Source organism: Serinus canaria, chromosome 2 (genome assembly GCF_022539315.1).
Source record: "Serinus canaria isolate serCan28SL12 chromosome 2, serCan2020, whole genome shotgun sequence".
Lineage (NCBI taxonomy): Eukaryota > Metazoa > Chordata > Aves > Passeriformes > Fringillidae > Serinus > Serinus canaria.
Window position 1 is genome coordinate 86,231,671 of NC_066315.1, and position 23,843 is coordinate 86,255,513.

The 23,843-nt window shown below is 36.9% G+C and overlaps 1 protein-coding gene across 2 annotated transcripts in view; it reads right to left on the bottom strand.

The window, feature by feature from the left end:
• Positions 1 to 1,449: 1,449 nt before the first annotated feature.
• The window catches only part of TMEM245 (transmembrane protein 245), a 78,709-nt gene continuing 56,315 nt past the window's right edge, over positions 1,450 to 23,843 (bottom strand). For both annotated transcript variants that reach the window (XM_030229624.2, XM_009089299.4), the window contains 4 exons: positions 13,187 to 13,287; positions 11,723 to 11,897; positions 9,317 to 9,511; positions 1,450 to 8,295 (listed from right to left, as the gene is read on the bottom strand). In XM_030229624.2, the coding sequence (XP_030085484.2) occupies positions 8,250 to 8,295; positions 9,317 to 9,511; positions 11,723 to 11,897; positions 13,187 to 13,287 (517 nt within the window). In that variant the 3' untranslated portion in view covers positions 1,450 to 8,249. The remainder of the gene's footprint in view (positions 8,296 to 9,316; positions 9,512 to 11,722; positions 11,898 to 13,186; positions 13,288 to 23,843) is intronic.

The following is a 23,843-nucleotide window of genomic DNA, read 5'->3' on the forward strand; positions in this document are numbered from 1 at the left end:
AGCAGAGGTAATTTCAGCATTAATCCTCTAATTTCAAAGATTACCTCATATAACAAAACAAAGAACTACTTGCAATGATGTGAAACATGAACTTTCTTGAGAAAAATAGTTTGCTCAGAGTAATTTCTGGTTTGGGAAAGTAGAAGGAAGCTATTAATTGTTTGATATAAAGCTATGCCAACTGATACAAACCTCCTTCAGTCAAAAGTATGGAAGCTGAATTGTTCTTGCATTTGATATGATTATACACTATAATTCAGTAGCAGCACGAAATTTTGTACACAGCATGAGATACCATCTTGGTGCCTTTTTGAACAGCTTTCAGTTTTCTTCGTTATCATTTCACCATGTGTTTGGATGTCAGCTAGATGTATTTGAATGTCTAGGGTATATTTTTTCTCAAAATGCCAATTGCTTTTTTCTATGTGGTAAAGCCAAAAGACTTCAATCTTTAAAATTGTATCTCTGGTCAAACTCAAAAGCACATTTTTTTCTTGTTATCTGCTTGATAACTCCTCCATATTCTTTACCCTTCCACTCCCAAAATGTTAATGAACTATATTGGATATGTAACTCCTGAATTATTTTGAAGAAACACTTGAGATTGAGCGAATAGGTTGGTGCTACATCACTATATATTTATCTGAGATGGGTGTTGAACTGAACTCCTTATTTACTTTAATAAAAACACCATTATGTGCACAATAAAACGACTTAAAAAAACCATACAAGAGCTATGGATTTCTCACAGAAGAAGATGTGCTTTGGCTTGCCTGATTACAGGTGCAATTGGTTTGGTTCTAACTTAAAGGGAATTCTGACAATCTTGGATAACTTGCTTCAATTAAAAAAAAAAAATTAAATCATAATTATGTTACTAGAGTCAATTGTTAAACCACTCCTGCTGTATATGCATTAAACAGGTTTGACCCCTTCAGAGAACTAAGGAGGTACCAGCTAAAACTGACTCTCCTGTAGGAAATACTTCAACTGCTCCCAGAACAGTGAGAGGGGTGGAAACTGCAACCATCAGCCATATCTCATTTTTAAAGGTGAGGAGTCATGCAGGGAGGATCATGCAGGATTTTAGAATGATCTAAAACTCCACTTGGGCACTAAACAACCATTTCCAGTTCAGAGAGCAGGCCATAATGGAAGCCACTTGAATTACCTACAGGTGCTTGTGTAGGGCCTGGGTGTGTGGCTGTGGCACTGCAGGCAGTGCAGCAAACTGCCAGGTGCCAGCTGAGCCACAACTACCCTGGAGGCTGTGTCCTTCCCTCCCCACAGAAAATGTAAGGAAAAGCTAAGTATGGCTTCTCTCAGTGACATCAGTTACACACAGGGGCTGCAGATCCAGCTTTGCCTCCAGCACACGTGTTATTTCACCAGATTAGCTGCTGCCTTTGGGGCTGATTCCAAAGAGCTCATCATTCAAATCAAACTCAGTTCTCTTTATGTTATTGGCATTTTATTTCAAAATATATTAACCATTCTGTGCTTACAAAGGACTGCAGTGTGAATACAATATCAAGTTAAAAGCTTCTTAAACCTGCTACAAAACCCATTTTTTATTAGGATGAGGACTGGTGCATACAATCAAAATTATTTAGTTTAAATACCTCTGCAGTCTACACAAGTAGCTCCCAGCCTTAACTTACACATTTTATTGGGCCACAGATGGACACAGGGGTTATATTGTCAGTATTTTACATGCAAAACCAGGTACTCTATCAAACCCAATTACTCATACCATCAGTTTTGAACACAGTTCCATTCTGAAGATGTATCACATGTACAGACAAAATTTGTGTCAACAGACAATAGAAGTTATTGCTCCAAATCCCCATGGGGCCTGGTAGGAACACACACTAGAACAACCTGTGCTCTGTAATGCAAAACATTTGCTGTTAGGTTTGAGTAGGGATAGCCAGTCTTAGGATAGGATGTCAAAAGTTTCTTTGGATTTGGTGAAATTTCCCAAGGGAAAAAAACTCCAACCCTCCCATGTCTTTTGACCAAAACATCAAATGCTAGCATATATAAATATATATATAAATATATAGGTAAGAACCTAACTATTGATATAAGAAGTTGGTTTCCAACCATCCAACCATCACTAAAGCACAGAAAATTGGTTTTTAAATCAACAATCTGAACAAATTGAATGCTTGCTGAACATATTTGTGATGACAGATGACAAGCTGAAAACACTGATTTACACAGAGAATAGGTTATGAACAACACAAAAGTAGCTTGTATCAATACTTGAGAAAGATTCTGGTTTAAGCTGAGACTGGCAGGAAGAGTAGTAAATACTGGGATTTTTTTTTCCAGCCTTATGGAAAAGCCAATTCTTAAGCCTAATAAACTTTTGTAGTGTGGCTACTTTTTGGCTTTGTGATGTCTCTTACATTTAATCTACATGAATACCATGAAACATTTCTTTGACTTTAGGTCCTCATTGGATCACTGTCTATAACACTCTAGTGGGTAAAAAGTGAGGCTAGGAGAAGAAATCAACTTTTTGCTTTAAAAACATCACTTTAAAAGTTCTTCATATATATATATATATATATATATATATATATATATATGCTAGAGCACTCACTCTGCTTTATTAGCTTGCAGATTCACCCTGCTGCAAGCAAATCTGCCCTGCATCTCACTCAGACCTGGCTTTGGTGTCACCAAACAGTATTTATATCAAAAAATTAACCTTAAATTCAATGCAACATGAATTATATTTGTCCAAGTCCACCCATACGCAGAGCAGATCAAGGATGCATTTATTTCCAGCTAGCACTTCCTTCCTGAATTGGACATACTATTTCAGTATGGACGTTGAAAGCACACCTTCAGGTCCTGGAATCAATTCCCAAAGGAGGATGGAAGTATTACTCTCATGTACTAAACCATATCCAAACAAGATACCAGAGGAGGTGTGGATGAGTTTAAGAGTCTGAGGAACTGAAGATGTATTTCATTACCTAATTATTTTGGCAGTTTTTTAGAGGATGTGTGCAAATACTTCCAGGAACAGCAATCTCTCAGCAATGCATTATTAGCGGCTTTTCCCTACTTTACATGAACTACAATAAAACAGTGGTAGTCACGCTACCAGGATTTGCTTGGCTCTTCCTCAATCTGTATCAAGTAAACATGAATTGTAGAAAATGTTGCTTGTTTTCATTATATACAGGCACTATTTTGTTCTCAGGTATCTTAAAAAAATAGGAAAAAAATTCAGTTAAAGTCTGAATAGGACAGAGACTCTCAATATTTGTATAACACTGCATATCAATATACACATTTGCAAACCCAATGCAGAATCCCTGAATATGTTTATGACTTTTGGCATTGTTTCTTTCAAAACACCAAATTAATTTTCCATATTGTTTTTTTTTCTTATTTCCAATTTTATAACTTAAAATCAATTTTGGAAAAATTTACCATAAAGCATTAAGGTACCTTAGTAAAATAACAGATAGACTGTACCATGTCAAAGATCAAGTCTCCCTATTGTTTGTTAAGAGTTTTAAGACTAGTTTTGTACAAATAGGAATAATAAGGAAATTGTCAGAGTTGGCTTCAGCAAAAAGTGTAGGAAATAAGTGTAAGAACTAAGAAGAAACCCTTTGAAATACAAATCAATACAGAGTTTATAAAGATGATGCATCCATGGATTTAAGAGATGTCAGCTGACACTCAATAAAGATTATCTGGCAAATCAATTTTCTCCTGTAAAATTGCAAACTCCAAGGTAAGCAACTGCATCTCTAGAAGAATGCTACCTCTGCTATTAAACTAAAAGAATGCTACCTCCAACCCCAACACCCTTCAGTACCTTCAAAGGAAATAGCAGCCATTTCCAGAGGTAGCACCCTTTAAGGTGGCACTATCTACAGTGACAAATTAAAGTCAATATAATAAACACATTGTCTGAATAAAGGCAGCTGTGGAAACACCCACTACCAACGATGCAAAGCCATGGAGTCTCAGTAGAATAGTGGTATTTTTCCTTTCTCAGTGGATCAGGTCCATAGGAAAGGCCACACTGCAGTATTCCTAGTACTAGGGATCAGCAGCATAGCAATTCTGCTGCTGCTTTTTCCAGAGAACAATTTCATCCAGTTTTGTTTTTTCAGGCTTTCTGAAAAACAATGTTGAACACTGGAGCCATACACCTATTTCAAAAGTTATGCTTATACCCACAAAGGAAAACACTGGAGACAGCATCCAACTTTCCCTGAACAATGCTTTTTTGTTATTTTAATTAAACAGATTATGGATTTCCTATTCCAATAATCTCTGACAAAATACACATCCACTATATCCTTCTTCCCTATGTCTTTAAGAGAAGCCCCACTGAGCTTGAAATCAGACAAGCCAAAGTGTACCTGCACACACACAGCACTCTGCATGGAAGTATCATGTGAGTATCAACTTACCTTCTGAAAAATGTGCATAATATGTATTATTATAATGTTAAACTGTTTCTTTTTAAGCAGCCTTTCAAAATAAGTAACTTCTGCTCTCAACTGGTCATGGTGCACCTGTGCTGAAAGCCACCACATTGTGGTAAGTCTGCCAAAATGAATGTGTGACAGGTTCTTGCCCATTGCACTTTGTTCCTTGATGGATCCAATTAAGCCAGTATGTACAGTGACCTGAAGCTAACAAGCTGGGCCATGAACTGGCACACAGTCACCTCTGCCAGCTCTGCTACAGCAGTGCTCAGCCAAGGTACAGGAAGGAAAGGCTAACTCAGACTCGAGTGCTAGAAACAGCACCAGCCCTTTGGCACTACACTTGATTGCAATTCCCCAAGGAGAACGATAAAAACCACCACAGATGAATTTCACAATTCCATTGGACCACATTGCCTTGCATTACTACAAGCATTCCCTTCTGAATTCTAAATTATTGAACTCTAAATGTACTAAATACACTTAGCATGTACCTGCTCCTGGAATGGCTATTTACAGTAAAGCTAAAGACCATCAACTTCTTGCCTACAAGCAAGAAGAAAAGATGGCCTCTCCTAAGAAAACCACACTGCAGAGAGTGGTGGGGCTTTTTTTATTGGTTGGGTGGTTGTTGCTGCTGAGGGATCTAGGAGCGGGGAGTGGGTTGAGGTGTTTTTTTTCGAAAGCTACAATCCATGTACTAAAAACTTATCTCACCAAACTGCTGGTTGCTTTTTGCAGATGAGGGAATATAACCATGAACTGGCACTTTTCAAAGACCAGATGTCAAAATGACCAGTTTGATTATTTTCAAGACTGATCTATACTAAACTATTCTTACAAAGGCTGAGTCTGCTTAGAAAATAATATAGATTGCTAAATACCCAGTGACAAGTTCTATTTCTACTGGTAATTAGACACTTGCTAAACACAAAATCCAAATAATCAAAGTATGCTCTTTCACATGGTGGTATTTTGTGGGGTTGTGGTTTTTTTTCCTAAACATGGTGAAAAATCAGTGAATATTTCCTATTCCAAGAAGGTGTTATTGGAAGTTTTGTTCCTTATTTTTCTTTTCTTTTTGGCAATATCTGTTACTGCACCGTTACTGAACCATACAGTCAGTTCCTCAATCAGGTACAGCACACAGCATGAGCTTCTGAAGCTACATTTACTGATTAAGGATGTACTATGGATGGTTCTTCATGGCAAGTCTGAGCTGAATTTGGAACAGAAAGCATCAAAATGAAGCCTCATTTCAAAGGACGACAAACTAAACAACATTCCAGTAGATGTGAATCCTCTATATAAAAGGATTTCACAATGGAAAAGGAACATTTCAAAACAGCAATGTGTCTTCCCAGGTGATTTTATTCATTTGCATTACTGAAGTTAACAGTGTCTCAATCATGGTTTTAATCTTCACAGCAGAGACCCTTCTTTGATCTAAGGCAATTGGTTGAAGGGGAAGAAGAAAACTGAAAACCAAACAAAATAATGCATTTTAATGACTCTTTAAAATGACTAAATCTAGTACCACAGGAGTATGAAAGATTGTCTCAGAAAATGGGATAGCAAATGTGGACAATAAACACGTCTTGACCAGTGAGCAAAGAGGTGCTTTAAATGCTGTCTATAGAAGCGACAAGAATTACACAACAATTCAGTGCAAAACTGTGAACTAAAAAAAAAGTAATACAATAAAGAAATTGCCTAAATATCATGGTGGTCTCATTCCAGCTGGTTAGAAAGTTGCAGGAGTATTTCAGTAAAGCCTGAGGTTTCCCCACATCCTCCACCCTAGCCACCAACAATTATAAAAACATGTTTCATTTAAGCTTTTTCATAAGCCACCAAACTGAGGAGATGAAACAGATACTTGATTCAAGCAACATATACTTCTTATTCAGTGAGTGATGTGTAGACCTTTCAGAATTTAAAATATTAAATGGTATGTTTCCATATTTTGATAAACCTGAGTCAACCTACTAAATTAAGCCCAAGTCTGCCCCTCAAGCTCATACCTGCAAGTGTGCACAAAAAGCATATTTAACCCCTCTCATTTAAAACAATTTTATCAGTAAAATTGCAGCAGCTTTTTTTGAGAATCTGAGGAGCAGAGTATTTGTGTCTTGTTAGGCAGCCTTTTTATTGCAAACCTATACCAGGACTTTCTTCTTTACTCAGTACCAGAGTACTTCCCAATCATTTTCCATGGCAACGTATTTTTTCAAAACAATGTAAAAATACACACAATATCATAGAAAGAACCTTCCAAATCTGTCAGCACTCCTGGAACTCAAGTAAAACAAACATCTGCAAGCTGTTTGTGCACCAGTCTTAGATAGCCTTATCCCTGGATAAGATCCCTTTGTTTCAAGCATTGAAGTACTGTCAACAATAAACACAAGGCATGCCTGTATTTTGTACAACTCCTTATCAATCAAACTCTGAAATCAATTCGAGTTACTGGAAACTGAATGGTGGTTCTTTGGTTAAGCAAACACATCTGCTACTTTGTACTAGGGCCTCACTGGATTTGTGGAAAAGCTATGCAAGTATGAAATATTTACCAAAAAACCCCACTTCTCATTTACAAAAAGGATCCATTTATAAAGATCCATTGTGTCAAAATGCTTTGACAATCAATACAAAAGGCCTTAAATGTCACCAAAGCTGCTTTTAAAGCAAAAATACACATTCAGCATCTTTGTTAATATATTAAGGTATATCTTATTAATAAAGATATATCCTATATCTCAGTAGGATATGTGGCCAGATGCTTACAGGGGTAAAAAGCCCCAAATAAGCTAAATCAAAATCCATGCTCTCTCCCCTTTCTTTCTGGTAGTAAAATTTCCTTAAAATGTGAATAGAACTCAGCCACAGCATTTGAAAACCAACATTTAACAATCCTCATGAAACATCTTCCTACTACTGGAAGGAGATGTGACCATCCTACATTACTACTGTCTGAAAACACTTAAGGCCTTTGATAAAATTTAGTTGACAAGATGACTCCACTGGGAGGGTGGATAAACAGCAAAATATTAGATTTTGCTGAAAATGGGGGCAAGATTTAAACTACTTAAACAAGTTTTCCTATGTCAGTAAGAGGAAAAATCCCATTTAACATTTTGCATTTCTATAATTATCAGGAAGATATTAAAAATACCAGTCTCCAACAACATTAAATTTCAGTGCATGTAAGTGAATAATATTTAAGTGTTATTATGAGTTACAGATGATGGTCGAAGCTTATAAAGAAACACCTAGAGGAGAAGCAAACTATTATATTATACTTTCATTTCACAATGAGTGGTTTGCCCTTCTTTTGCCACCAGATTGCCTAAAAATAAATATTTTGGAATTACAGCTTTCTTTAAATCTACTACAGTTTAATAAGACAAATAACCCAATAAATAAAAGCCAAGTTAGTAATTTCAGCAGATAAGATAACGACTCCAGTGGATGTACCTGTCCTCTTAACTATTCTTTTGATAAGACAGAAGGTCTTCAAAGTCTTCAACAAGGCAGCTGACTGTGAGTTGGTATGCAAAGCCATGGGAAGTAGACATTCTCCTTCAAAGAGGCAAAGTGCACAATAATGTAAGGCCAGCAGATGTTCTAGTGCTTTCTCCTAAAACCCAATCCATGCTTCCCTGCGAGCTGCCCCCAGGCCCAGCTGGGAAGGGACAGAAGGCCATCCATGGCTGTTGTGAACCCAAGACAGAAGACAGCGATTCCCTCATGTTGCAGAGGTACAGCCCAGCACCTCCCTCACTCTGCAGACATTTTCACCTCCTCAGGACTCTCTCTAGGTGACCTGGGAGATGGGAGGAGGAGAACAAAAGTGAAAAGTAAGACACAAACCTGTCCAGTGATTCCAAACAATTGTTTCCTCTAAAACAGAGGAGAACCAAACACACATGAAGATTTTTTTTGTGTACTTGGAAGCTCTGTTTCATACAGGCCAACTGGAATGTAACTTTTACAAGCCAGAGACTACAGACAGGTCCAATTTGCAGTTTTTCTCCTTAATTACACAGATGAAAGGAGACAGCACTATTCATGTGAATAAGGCAAAGAATTATTTCTGACAAGCAGAGAATCCTCTTCAAGAAATATGTATAATGAGCTAACCTATATAGTTTAACAAGACAGTAGAAACATTAAAATAGCTACTGTTGCTAATATTGTCACAATGTGATTTACAATTCTAAGTAGTTATTCAATTATGAGTTTATACCTAACTGTAATTATTATTATTATTATTATCCCATTCCTAACTGTACAGTTGAAAGATACATTTCTATATTCCATAATTCTGTAACTTCAATAATGACATTACTAAGGACAATACTTTTAATGGGAAAATGGCATATAATGATATCACATTTTTATAATCTATGTTTATATTTTGCAGTACTGTACATTAGGACATAAAAAGCAAGTATTTTGGGGCAGGCCCCTTTTTAAGGGCAATGAACTCTTAGACAGCCAGGAATAAGAGTTTAAAAATTTTGTTCAATCATCTCCTAGCATAACAGCAACATATAAATTACAGGACATAAAGGTATTATCAGCAAATTTTCTAAATGAGCCTTCTGTAAGAGAACATTAAACAAACACTTCCTATATATGTGTTCCATTGAGTGCTTTACTTAGCCATACTTTTTATTTCTAGAATATGGGACAGCTGAATCCTCCTCAAATACTACAGTACTCATGCAGATGTGAGTGCACACTACTGTATAAAAGCCAGGCACACATTCCCTACACCTGTGAACAGGTACACTGATGTGTGTGAAAACACAATTCATACAAGTAAGGCATTTCCAGCTCACCGGTAGATCTGTAATGGCCACGCTGTCTGTGATGGAGTGGGCACAGAATTCGTTGGACTCACCAACATGGCACTATATATATTGGAAGCGACCACAAGTATACAAAGTAGAATTGGTCCTATGATGGCCCCTTCCAGTCCCAGGTAATATGCTCCACCAGCTACTGCAAGGCCTGTCAGGTAAGGGTGACCCCCTCTGCCACAAGAACAATAAAATTAAGTTAAGAACAACAAACACAATATTATTTATTAAGAAATGTGAATTAATACTGAAGTTTTATTAAGCTTAGGAAACGACCCAGCTAGCTATAGCTACCCATATTTACACTATAAACTGCTGTCTGAATGCCTGCACAAAGGTTCCAAGCTGTATTCTGTGCTGCATTTGCATGACAGCTCAAACACTGTTATAACCTGGAATGCTGGTAAGATCCACAGTGGAGTAGTTACTTTAGAGATCTGCTGAACAACGTCTGAAGGATTTAATGGCAAACACACTTCCATTGGTGTGGAAGTGTGTTTGCCATTAAATCTTCAGACATCATTCAACCATCTTCCAAGATGGTTGGTTACAGAGTTGTTCACACTTTATGGTCAGGAACTGTTCTTTATTTTAACACAATTAGCAACAGGTAATATGAGGACCCCTGAGCAAAGCCATTCAGGTAGCTGATGATAGCAACTTGCAGTGCATCTTTTTAAGAACAGTTAGCATACAGTCTTTAAAGAAATAGCCATGTCTTCTCATTTTGTTCTAAAAAAGCCTCTCAGAATAAGTGTTTTCTATCATTAGCTTTTAACCTTTTCAGATGAAAAACAAAGCTGGATTTTAATGAACATATTAATATTTACTGGAAAGTTGGGGCCAGAAGAGCTTTTTGATAAGAGCTCTTAAGGCACCAAGTAAACCATGCCATTTTTATTTTCTGTATCTCAGATTCTCATTTTGCACCTGTGTTCAGATGCAAAATGTGAATCCTACCAACAGCATTTACACAAAACCTGTTTGTCATTCTTCATTCTTTATACCTAAAATGATGGCAATATGGAATTGTAGAAGAAAAACTACAGTTGAAACTTGGCATACAATTCCCAGAAAGTTCCTTTAAATTCTGAGTGCAATACATAGGAAATACCATCTAGTCAGTTCAGACCTCCAGCAGCTCCTGAGGTTTCTACCCTGGTCCTGATTTCTACTCAACTCTCAAATTTTAGGTCTTTACCTTCAACACAATCGTGTGCAAAACAAGGCCAAGAAACATGACCTAGTAAATCTGACACACCTCAATCATGTCTCACCCAGATCAAACTTAGCCTACTGGCAGGACCAGACTGCTTTCCTGAGGAGACAAACGTGGCCTGAAGTCTTATGTTTCTCCAATAACAAGATATTATTAATTTCTAAACCTTTAAAAACTTCCTTTTTTCCCAGCATTTGAATCAGTTTAAACATTATTTTGCCTAGTTTTTCTAGATTAAACAATAGATCACCTAATGAAAAAGAACTACAGTACAAAGGTAATACATTTGGAAAACGCTGCATAACCTAATTACAGCTATTTCAAATAGGTTTAATCTAATCTGCAAGACATCATGATGCTCACTGTTCAATTTATTGGGAAGAACACAATTTTCCTTCACTGTCAGAAAATCTATTCCTCTCCCATATATTTTCTGGACAGTAAACAGAGTTTGTATCCTCTACAGTCCAAAAAAAAAAGTATTCTAGGAAGCCGAAGAATTATTGGCTATTTAAACAGCTACTAACCTTAAATTTATCCATGATTTATTGTTGGGAAAAATTGTAATTTAATTATACTTCACCTGTTAGGTTTAATTAATGCAAAATAACTAGAGCTGCAGTCTATGAAAATTAGTATTAATATTTAGCATATTATCATTAGGTACTCTCAGTTCAGTGTAATTATATTTACAAAATTAAATACTAATACTAACAACACAGAAAAAATACTAATTTCTAACAACACAGAACTGAACCTCTTTATATCCCTATTCTACATTAACTCTATTTTTTTTTTTGGTCCCAAAATAGCTCATGGTTTTATCTGCTCTGCAGCATTATCTGGCATTAGGAGATAAAAAGAAAATAATACACACCTTTACTCAGTAATTAGATAAACAGAAAATATAAACTAATTCTAACAACCCAACTGAAACAGTTCATTTTGCTGATGTTGAGTTCAAGACCCCTGAAGTGTCAAAGCTCACAGAAAAGTGGCCTGGGAAAATGAAGGCACTTAGGCCAGTAAAACCGCTTACTATTAGGTTATTCCTGAGCTTGAAGATACTGTTTTGCATGTTTCAGAAAAATGAGTTTAATTAAAGGCATCAGTGATTGTCAATCATTTTTACAATGCTAATTTTAAAAGGTGTTCAATGTACTTACCCTGATATATCAGAATAAATTGCTGTATCTACAAAATAGGTTGGCAAGAGGTGAAAAACCAAGAGCAGAAGGGCTTTGCATCCCTGTCCTTGCACAAGCCACAAATCTAGGACTGCAGGGACTGCTGCCCAGTATGTCCCCAAAAATGGCACTGCTCCAAGGATTGCTGCTAATGCTAGAGCACACAGAATCAGAAGTGAAAAAAAGATCACAGAAACATATTTCACAAATATATTTACAGCTACATTCTGACACTTTTGCCACACCAGTAAGTCCCCCTTCCATCAACTGCTATAAATAAAGCATTGAAGAAGTGCCACATGAGGGTCTTGGTGTTTTATAGCTGTGGTTTAGGAACATTCCCCATACAGAAGAGCTTCAGCAACTGACAGTCATAAGGAGTTAAGAGGCATCAGTTTAGAAGAACTTCAAGTTATACCAATCATACATTTCTTACTGATCTAACTTACTGCATCTCCTGCAGTTACCCGTAATAGTGAGAAAGCAGGCAAGCATGAGATTTATGACTTACATATTTCTACATGCAAGCATGTGCACACAGCTGCACACACTTCTGCTTACAACAAAGACCTGTTGTAATCTAAAGCAACACAGATCTGCTGTTACTATAATTTAAGGCACCTCCTATATTATAAACATAATACAAAGCACAACTAAGTAGCATCGTTTTTTGATTATTTTTTTTTTGGTCTCATTAACCAGAAAGTAAAAACCTTTAAGATTTTGCATGTAGTTGAAAAAAATAAGACTGATTACTTTCTAAGTAGGTATAGTGACAATCAATGCCTTTAAGACAGTTGCACTTTACAACACAGCCATTTCCCATTATGCTGGGGTTTGTTGCTTCATAGCAACAAACACATCCCTTATGCTTCCTTGTACACAAATATTTTGCAATTACTATTATTATCATTCCTTTTAGAGAAAGAAGGGCAAAGAGGGACAGGGAGAAGGTTTTTCTCTGAGAAACTGTCCAGCCATTTCCAAAACTAAGATTAAATAATAAAAGAAAGGGCTGGTAATACAGTCAGACAACGCTACTGAGAATAAGAAGCATTCCTCTATCATGCATTTCCATGATATCACATCTTCCTGCATTTAGGAATCTTAAAAATCAGCACCTGTCAACAGTGAAAGAAACAGAAGCTAAGACAAGTAGAATAAAGTTAAAACCTGAAAATACTTGTACTGAATACAAGAGAGAAGGAATTTGATCTAGCAAATGAAACAGAAAGAGGTAAAATAGCTGGCAGGGAATGTGTTGTGGAAACAGAAAAAGCAAGGCTCAGGGTAAGACAGCAATCAGGGCCTTCTCTCCATCTTTCCCACAGCCAAATTCTCCAAGACCAGACATAAGGTTGTCAGCAACACTTAATATTTCTGATTTTGTATAATAAATAATTATGTAATGTTATTTATAAATATAATTGCTCAAATTCTTACCAGATGGTATGAAGACTATGTTAATCCCAAATATAGTGTGAGTCAGCCAAGTGTAGAGTCCATAGAACCCAGCCATTTTGAGGGAAGCATCAAACACACCTCTAAAACAATCAAAGAAACTCTGTTTTAGCAAGAGGATTCCAAGAACTACAAAGACACACACACAGGTTGCTTTGAATAGTTAAAAAACCATCAGTGCCACAAATAACACATCTTAAAATGTAACACTGAACCCTTTATACATCTGTTCCCTCTGAGAAGAATAAATACTCACCACGTATGTAATTAAAAGCATTTAGACAGAAAACACAATGAGTTCCAGGGATAGATTCCTTGAAAGAAACTGCTCAAGTAATAGGCCACATTCTCTATCAAAAATAACCTGTTTTCTATGAGAAGCAGTACCATCCTACGTACTAAGTACTTTTTCTTTCCTCTTTTCCACTTCTAGGTGTTTATTCATTTTCTTTATCTGCTTACATTTCTATACCTGCCCTTTTTCACTGGATCCCCCAAGATTTTAGGTTGCTTATTAGGCTACATTATTAAAAACCAAATGGTAAATCTGGGAACCTAATTCAATCCTGCTGAAACAGGATTGAATCCAAAGTTCTCCTCTCTTGAGCGTGACCACGGCTTCATGAGACAGCGAACAGGAGCTAAGTGCTGTGACATTTTTACAGCACTAGGGCAGGTACACCTGTGGAATATCCCATAACTGAACTGGAAACCCATGCCTTATTAGATCCACAGTCACAGAAACCATCATCTCAAACTGCTAAATCTCATTATTGTATTATGTCAGTTTTTCACCCATATTCAAGAAGCCAAGTTTCCTGAAATCAATATTTCAGCTTGAATCCAAGAAACCAAGTCCCAAAGCTCAGAACAGTTTTTACAGTTCTATCATTGCATAACTGGTGGCACATGCACCCTCTTAGCAAAAATAAACATGAAGTTTCCTGATGTTAATTTCCCATTCATAACTCACAGTGATTGTGTCTTGGCAGTTTTGGGAACTCTGGCAGTAGAGCAAAGAGGACAGGAAGACACACAACAGCAATCTTTGAAGGGCATAGAAAAACTGCCCTTTCTGGATCTAAAGTCTGGAACAGCACAGTTTCCTTCCTCCACTGAGTCCATAAAGCCTTGTAGCAAAGAAAACTGTGATTCTGTGATATTAAATTACTAGGTAGAATCTTTCCTGAGCTATCAAGAAGAATTCCAAGACTCACAGTTTTTGTTCCTTTGGCCACTATCCTCATTTTTATTTCTGTAGGCAGAGTGCATATTTTTGCTATTGTTTCCTACCTAAGGACTCACTTTTAGATTCTTACATGACTTCAGAATCAAAATTATCTTATTTAAAATTTATTCACTGGAAGCTATGAGTGCATAATAAACTTCACACATCAACACTACTGTTCAAAATGTAAGATTCTCTTAAACTAACCAGAAACAACTGTTGTCAGCCATTTTCCCTCCAAAAGAGGGAAAGGAAAAATAAAGGAAAAAAAGCAAGCTTTAAAGAAAGACCTGAAATAACAAGTCTAATTTTGACAGGCAAGAATTACTTGGAGCAAAAAGAAAGGCTGAAAACATTTACAAATATGTGGCGGCCCCAGTAAAAAAAAGAGCCTCAATATTTTTCTGTTTAGATGAACTTATATTAAAATGGGAAGTCAGACCAAAATATATAATATCTACATATTCTGAAGTGTGACATACTCACTTGTATTTGAGTTATAAAAAAAAAAAAAGTTTCAGACATTAAAAAAAAATTGGCAAGGAGGCAGGAAAATCCCAAGACCCAAGGCTACAGTAACAATGCTAAATGTGAATTTGCATTAAAAATTCAAGATACTTTCATACTTTAGCTACTTAAAAGTCTTAATTTTCTGCATTTTTTGGTGACATTTAACTCATGTCTACTCTTTCTGAGGATATCAAAGGATCATAATATCTTTCTAAGAAGAACCTGTGCAGTAATCTTCAAGCAAATCTTTTTCTTATCCAATAGGAACTGTGGCACAAACTCATCACAGATGTAAAAAAATTTTATAACAGTCCTTGAGTACCTCCTTATTTCTTCCAAAAAGTTTTCTGTACTGTAGTAAAATTAACAAGGTCTTAACATTTTCTATACATATGCACCAAAACTACATTTCAGTGTACAAGAGATGAGACAGGCCGCTAGCTTGAGAAAAGTATGTGAAGTATCAACTTCAGCTGGAATTAAAATAGCCACCTACAAGCAGTCATTTTAGATTTTCCCAGAGAGACTACAGAAGAAGGAAAGACAGTGCTATTATGGTAACCAAAAGAGAGACAACAACCCAGGAGAAAAAAATGCTGAAGGTGTCTAGAAGATGAGTTGCTTTCTTAGTCTCAGCTCAAGGACTTGGCAGACAGATGCACTGGTAGAACAACAGCAAACTAGTCTGGGACTAACAGGTAGTCCTGGTCTGATGTCATTCTGCAAGTTGACACATAGTATGTTTCAAAGGCCAAACAGTGCATACCTCTGATAGAGGTAGAACAGTAGAGCATCTCACTGGCTCTGTGCTTCTGACACTCACAACTCATACACTGAGAGGAGAAGCCACCTCACAGTGCTGGAAGTTGAGAAGTGCCAGTGATCAAGCAGGAGGAGAGGGGAGGCTGCACCTAGTTTCATTCTCCTCCTCTCCCTCCCCCTGGTTTGTGTCTGCCTCAACTGAAGTCATAAAACATAACAAAGGCAAAAGGGATACTACTTTGTGGCAGGTGTGCACCATGAGAACCTTAATCTCTCTGAAAACACTATTTGTTACTTTCTGGTAACTGTCACAAAACCTAGAAATTGTATCTTAAAGTCTGGAAATTCAAATCTATTTTGCTTCATGGTTAAGGCAGAAAAAAAAAATCAGAAAACACTGGAATCTTATCAGCAATTTGCTTCAGCCACTCTGCACCTGAGATACCAGACCTTAAAGATGATGTGGGTGTGCCAGTGCCAGTGCTGCATGAATTTATTACCATCTGTAAAATGCAGACCTTCCTGGTGCAATTATGACAGTAAGTAAGTTTCATCTCTTAATACATTACTGGCACACATACAGCTTCTTTTTATATACAAGAGTAATTGTATGATTCAGAAATCAGAAAATCCAATTGCTGCTCACGTCTCACTTTGGCACTGTATCTGGATGAACCACTTTACCTGCAAGAGCTGTAATCTGCAAATGTGTAATTTATGAGCACTTCATGCCAATTTGGCACAAGGCACACTCAGACATACATATTTCCATTTAAGTGAGCTTTGAAAAGCATGCAAAATTAAAATAAATAAAAATCAGAGGACATGGGTCATGCTACATATTATTCAGATTAAAAACGAAGAAACTTCTGTGAAATGCTTCTGCATAGCTGGCCTACTTTTTTTATTTTTGGGAAAAAGTTCCTTCTACTAAGTTCTGTCCCTAAGGAAGTGAATTTACTTGTAGACTCCACAAGCGAAAGGGCCACTTTTTCAGGGTTTTGTGGATTTTTTTCTACTCTTTTACAGACTGGCCAAAAAAAGTCTAGAGCATCCCTTTTATTACTGCTGTAGTTTATATGTATGTCCACCTGAATTCAGGTGCACTTCACAGAGCCTGCAGGTAAAGTCTGCTCACTGTTACTGACACAATGAGATTTCAAAAATTTCATCCTAACACTGCAGCAACCCCAGCTGAAAAGAGCCCTTCAGCTCAGATCATGGGTTTTTTTGACCTTGGAGTTAATTTCATTTTCTAGATCTCTCTGCTCCCAGAGCACTGGAGGAAAGAAGAGCATATGGGCTGAAATAATGAGAATCTGAGTTACCAGAAAGATTAGAGTATGCATATCACAAGTTCAGAAGAGGGATTTTTCTGGTTATATACTAAATTCATATGAACCCCGGCTTGTGAATGGGCATGAGAGTAAAAACTAGAAAACAGTGGTATTCATCTTTGGAAAAGTTTGCAAGAAATAGTGTTTCTCTAAATTCCTTACAAAACCCTTTACAATCCATACAACAGTTTATAATCCAATTAAAACACAGCCCTCAGCCAAAGGCACTGTTAGAATAAGACAATTTCACTTTTTTGTCATCTTCCTCACACCACTGACGTTTGGTATTTTCCCACATTCTCTCAGTAGAGACTAAAAAGGATTGTACTACATCTTTGTTGCAAACCTTTCTGTACAGAGAACTGACTAATTCAAAATGATGCTTTAAGAGACACCTCAGCTATTCAGTTTCTCTTGGGAATACAACCATCACATTTTAAAAGAGAGTTCAAAGAATAGGAGAAATGCATTCAAAACTTCACAGCATGCTTTCACAATTTATCTTCAGAACAGGTTAGCTCAGAAGTGTCCCAGGAAAGGAGCCCTTCCATTCCCCTGTTCCAAAGATTCACTTCTGTCCCAGATCAACCCTCCTCTGTCTACTTGCCAGCACAGTCTTCATTATGTGCCATGACACTTTCTACAATGAAATCAGCTTTTTCATTTTTACAGTGAATTCATGACAATGGTTACATGAGAGGTTAGTTTTAACAAAATAGCTCAGGTCTCCACTCCCCAGCCAGCTCATAAGCAGTGACCTAAATAGTTCCATTCCTATCAGGAGAGAACAGTAGACTCATGGCTGGAGAGCAAGAACATATCAGTGCTGTCTTACCCCAGCTGAAATTAACACTCACTGTCACCTTAACTTCAAAACCAAAGTACTCTCTGTGGTGTGTGAAGAACTTTCTTTCTTCACACACCACCAAGATCTGTTGCAAAAGACAAGTTGCCAGTGACAGCTATTGTCTTTGAAAAGACCAACGTATTCTTCTTCTACAATGATCCCCCAAATTTCAAGTGATCACCAGGTGAACATTGAAGAATGAAATGACTTCAAGAAGTCCTTTTGAAAAAAACCTCTTAAGCTGTTCTTTGACTCTCTTAAAAGGTTCTGTTCTTTTAGGGATAAAAAATGACCCTCTTTATATTTCAGTTTCAAATTTAACATGAAAGTAAGCTGAGAGCACTAAGACAAATTCCAGCTACGAATAAAGCTGAAGTGGCAGGGAAGATTTCTTGACAGAGTAAGATCATCTCAGGAGCAATATAAATATGCAAATTACTTTCAGAGATGACTCCATGACAAGATTTCAACAGTTTTGCTGCTGAAACTAATTCCTCCTCATGAATGGTACAACTAAACAAAACAGCTCCAACATATGCAGGCTAGTAATGACACTAATCAGATAAAGTGATACAGTCTTCCATCAAAGCATGGTTCCTCCAGATGGTATAACTGATGCAAATATTTCATTGCCTCTCAAGGCAGGACAAGGCTCCAATGACTTTATCAAAACACCATTAAAGTGTGGCAACCAGGCTGAAGTACACGGTGGCACACAGGCTTTCTTCCCTAACAGCGAAATGTCTACATTCTGTGAAAAATAACAATTAATCTGTGAGAAATTCTATATCTGACTCTTTAAAATACCTTTGTATTTGTATTCATTTTTAATTACTACTTTGACCAGTAATTGTAAGCTTACAATTATTCTTCTGAGAAGCACATTTGAAAGGACCAGTTATTTCTGAATCACCTATTTCTAACATTTCCAGATTTTTATCAGGAGTAGACAATTTTTACTAAGTGCAATACTTAGTGGTCTTAAAATTGATCTTGGAACATAACATAATAAAAGGCAAACTTGTTCAGCCCAAAGATCTGTCTAGCCAGCTTCCCATCTCCAGCAGAGCCCAGAAGCAGATGTTAAGGGAACAAAAGAAACAGACAAACCTCTTTAACAATCCACCCTGAGCATTCTTCCAACCTCTACTTCCACCTCAGGGGATATTTTGAACCTCATGCAGGCTTTCTAATAATTAATTTTCAATTAATGTATCTTCTTAGTCCTCCTGTTCAATCCTGCAAGTTGCTGCAATGCCAGTTCTTTTGCAAGATCTTTCCCATGCTCATGAACCAATGCCTGCTTCATGAACCAATGCATTTTTTCAAAGTGCCTGGTCACTTTTTGGTGATGCACATATTATATCCTAGAAGGGACCACAGACAGTCCAACTCAGTCATCCTTTTTACACTGGTTCTGACTGTACAAACTTCAATTATGTAACATCCTTTTTTCTAGGCTGAAGAGTCCTTCCTCACAGAGAAACTGAGGCACACCTTCATTTCTCTAACCAGTTTTGTTGCACTCCTAGCTCTTTGAGATGCAGGAACCAGAATGGCACACAGTAACTCATACTTTCATACAATGGGACTATTCTGTGTTTCTGTTTTCTAGGTCTGTGGTAAAAAATCTTAACGTTTGATATGCCTGGCACATGTTTTTTAAGTTATAACCAAGCACTGAGCTAGACTGTGTGCCAGAAAATATAGCTCCCAAGTGATAAGAGTCAGCACAGCAGTAATCAGTTTATGTGTGAAGTTAGGACTGCTCCTCCCCCACATGCATCATTTTCATCTACATCACTACATTTCATCAGTCATTTTACTTCCCAGACATTGCTGTCTTCTGAGTTTGTCTACAATCCTGCTGCATCTACAACTTCTCTGGGAAACCTGTTCCAGTGTCTCACCACTCTCACAGTAAAGAATTTCTTCCTTATATCTAATTTAAACCTACCCTCTTCCTGTATAAAGACAAAACCCCTTATCCTTGAAAGTCTCAGGAAAGCAATACTGTAAAAAGCCTGTATCAAATTTTGGTAGAACATAACACACAGATTAACTTATCAAGGGTCTTGCTTGCCCACACTTCAAAAACCATGAGGAATGAGGCAGAACTTCTCATCTGTGAAAATTCCACTGATTCTTTGCAACTAAATCATATTCAATGGGTGCTGGCTCCTACTAAGTCTTACAGTACCAATACCCATCCAGATTACAAATTTGTACTTCCTGGGTTCCCTGGAATAATTTTTTTTTTTTTATTTTGCCCCTGAGATTTCTACAGTGACTTACAATCAGTCATTTCATTCCCAACAATTTGCTATTGCTCATTTAAACTGTTTTATTCTAGAAGCTCTTCTACAGTCACTGTAATTTCTGAGAGATTCTACTTTCCATAAGAAAGGTTTTACTATGCGATTTCCTCTACTTACCTTCACAGTAATAAGCAAAATAACATCAATTTACCTCCCCCCTGCAACAACCTGAGCCTTGTGGTTGCTGAGTACCCCCTTTCCATCCTCTCAGCCCTCTGACTGCTTGTTGCTCCTGTCAAATGTAAAAAACTATACTTTAGTTTTAATAGCACTTTATGCAGCTTTGAGTAAATGAATTCAACTCAGCACCTACTCTAGGTGCTTTATGCTTATTTCTATCTACTGAAGTTTATGATCCTTTCATTTCATAGCAAAAACTTCAGCTTTTAAGAGGATAGTTTCTCATTTCCATGGCCTTTAATATTTTGCTGTTCAAATATGCACTCTCTTCCCTTTAGCCTTACTCAGTTATTAGCATGCACTGGCATGAATATTTATTGCTCCCCACATCACTTGTAAGGATATAAATTCTTTAGGATTGCCATTTTAGCTTGAAAAGTTCATTAATGAGAGCAACAGCTGTCTTGAGTCAAAACTGCTTGAGATCCATTGCAGTCTTACATTCAGGAACTCCTAGGCTATTCAGATTATTCCTATTATAAAATTATGAAACACAAGCATAAAGGAGTATTTTCATTGCTTATGTTGGTGGAGACAATAAACAATGGATTGACCTTATAATTGGAAAGAGTGAAAAGCTAAAACTGTGATGTTAAGTCTTTGAAATATCAGGAAATCAGATAAAATACAGATCTGTATTTTAGACAGCAGAAACCTAATCAAGATTATAATAACATATACTGCAACATTAAAACACTCATAAAGAATTATCAGATGTGCAAACACAGAACCCTGCAACCATATACTAAAAATAATTCTAATACTATACTTTTATTCTTAGAAACACCTGATGGAATATCCTTTTCCAATATATTTAATTAAGTCTTTCAGCAACCTTTTTCTTTCCATCCCTTCCAGTTAGCTTTCCTCTTTGATTCTAAGGAAGGCTAACTGGCTGATCTAAATTCCAGATGTACCTTAAGCATCATTCTCTTTACTGGTAGAGTTAATGTCATTACCAATGAATGAATCATTCATTCAAATATTGGGTTTAGATATATAGGTAACTTTTAAAAAGTTGCTGTAGTAAAGAAAAGTAGTGTGCAAATAAAGCTTAAGTGCAAAACATAATTAAGGGACTTGCACCTAAGATGCAGTGTAGTTACTTTAAAAATTGCAGGGAAATCTGCTTATATGTTTAGATGTGCTCCCACTCACACATGCACTAACACACATCCTCAGCATGTCTACAGATATTTTCAGTCTTAAAAAACACTGGACAGCCAGAAAATAACACACTAGAAATAAGCACTAAGACAAACTACTGTTAGAACATAAAAAACATGCCACCTGCGATACGAAAGAAGCCAATGGCAAAATATCAGCACTGTCCCTCAAAAAGCAAGGAGTCCTCAGTAGCCTCTCAATGTGTTTGATACCAGCCTGCAGGGCAGAGAATGGAACCGTCTGCTTCAGCATCAGGTTAGGCACTTAGATAATCTTAAGGGTAGTAAACTGTAAAACTCAGAATAAATTTACAGACTGTGACATGCTTCACCAAAATTATATATGCATGATAATGAACATTTTTCATAGTTTCATGTAAATTTTGGATTAAAGATAAAGTATGAGCAAAAAAAAAAATTTCTGAAATTTTCTTTAAAGATCCATTTTTCTTTGAAATATTCTTTGAATAACTGATTGAAATAATGTGTACATAAAGCAATTCACAAACAGCTTTTGTTTTTAAGAATTATTTTCTATACAAAAGGAAATACAGGTAAAGACAAATCCTAGGGTGGTTCTTTCTGCAAATATGAGAATATTGAAGACTAAAAAGGTGGTGTGAGCAAGTCATGCCTTTATTGCTACTAAAATAGGCAGCCTAGAAATACTATTATCTACCCCACTAAGATAACGAGATTATGGTTATTTTCAGTTTGGTTCAGCATAGGTACTGAAACAATGTGGCATCTCTTATAGATTTATAGACACATTCTACTCTTTTCCCAATAACTCAACTGAAGCTTTCCTTTCCTCAGAAAAATTAAAAACAAAATCTAAGTGTCTGTTATTGCCGATTTTACACTGGGCAATTACTTCATTAGGGAAGCATTCAATCATTTAGGTTGGAAAAGACCTCCAACATCATCAAATCCAACCTTTGACCTATCACGACCTTGTAAACTAAACCACAGCACTAAATGGCGTGTCTGGTTGTGTCTTTAATACTTCTAGGAATGGTGATTTCACCACCTCCCTGGACAGTCCACTCCAATGCTTGACAACCCTTTCTGTGAAGAAATTCTTCCTAATGTCCAACTTGAACCTTTCCTGGTGCCACCTGAGGCTGTTTCCTCTCATACCTGGGAGAAGAGGCCAACCCCCAACTGGCTACAGACTCCTTTCAGGAGTTGTAGAGAGCAAGAAGGTCCCCCCAAGACCCCATTTCTCCAGGCTAAACACTCCCAGCAGCCCCTCACAGGACTCATGCTCAGACCCTTCACCAGCTTCACTGCCCTTCTCTGGACTTGCTCCAGCACCTCAATGTTCTTCTTATACTAAGGGGCCCAGAACTGGACACAGCACTCAAGGTGTGACCTTGATAGTGCTGAGTACAGGTGCCCTGCTCCCACTGTTGCTGATACAAGCCAGGATGCCATTGGCTTCATGATTAAGACAGAGTCATTAAAACAAATGTTCAATTCTAGTCCTATCTCATAACATACACCTTGAGTAAAGCTTGAAAAATTTCAGTAAGGTCCTATTAAATGCATTCCTGTGACATAACATTTCAGCAAGAAGTAACTCCTGCTACTAAAGAACATTCACTGCATGCAAAAATTCTGTCAAAACACAATCAGTTAACAGTTTTCTTTGAAAAATTAATCTGAAAGAAATTATTAATGTTGCAGTAAAACAAACGAGATCACACATTTTGCTTTTTCTAAGCATTAGCTTAACATGCTGGAAGATTATTGTTTTCGGTGGGAATTGTATCATTGTCTCATTTTCTCCATAATCATTGCCAGGATGCCACAGCAAACCAATTAGATGTTTAAACAGCTGAGATTTTTGTTTGTTTGTTTATATGCTAGCTCTTTACAGATTTCTTTAGATGTTGATAAATAAAAGTTGAAATTTCATTAAGAACCTATTTATCTATCAAGACACTATAGTTTTTTTCACATCAGCTGTTTTTTTTTTGACTTTCCAACCAATTACAGCCAAGGATAACAATTTCCTCTTTAGAAATAGGTATTTAAAATAATTTTTTTTAACCAACTAAACATCTGATTAAATTTGAGGAGTGCATGGCAAATGAAGAAAATGAAGCAAATAACGATAACCCTTCTCAAATTGAAAACAAACAGTACTCATCTTCCTGGCATTACTGAACAAACTTCCACTAATACATTTCAAGGCATCACTCCAAACACTGATCTGGGTTTAAGACCATTTCACAATGTCATCAGGCCCCACCAAAACTGAAAGCTGCAGTCACTTTAAGCCACAG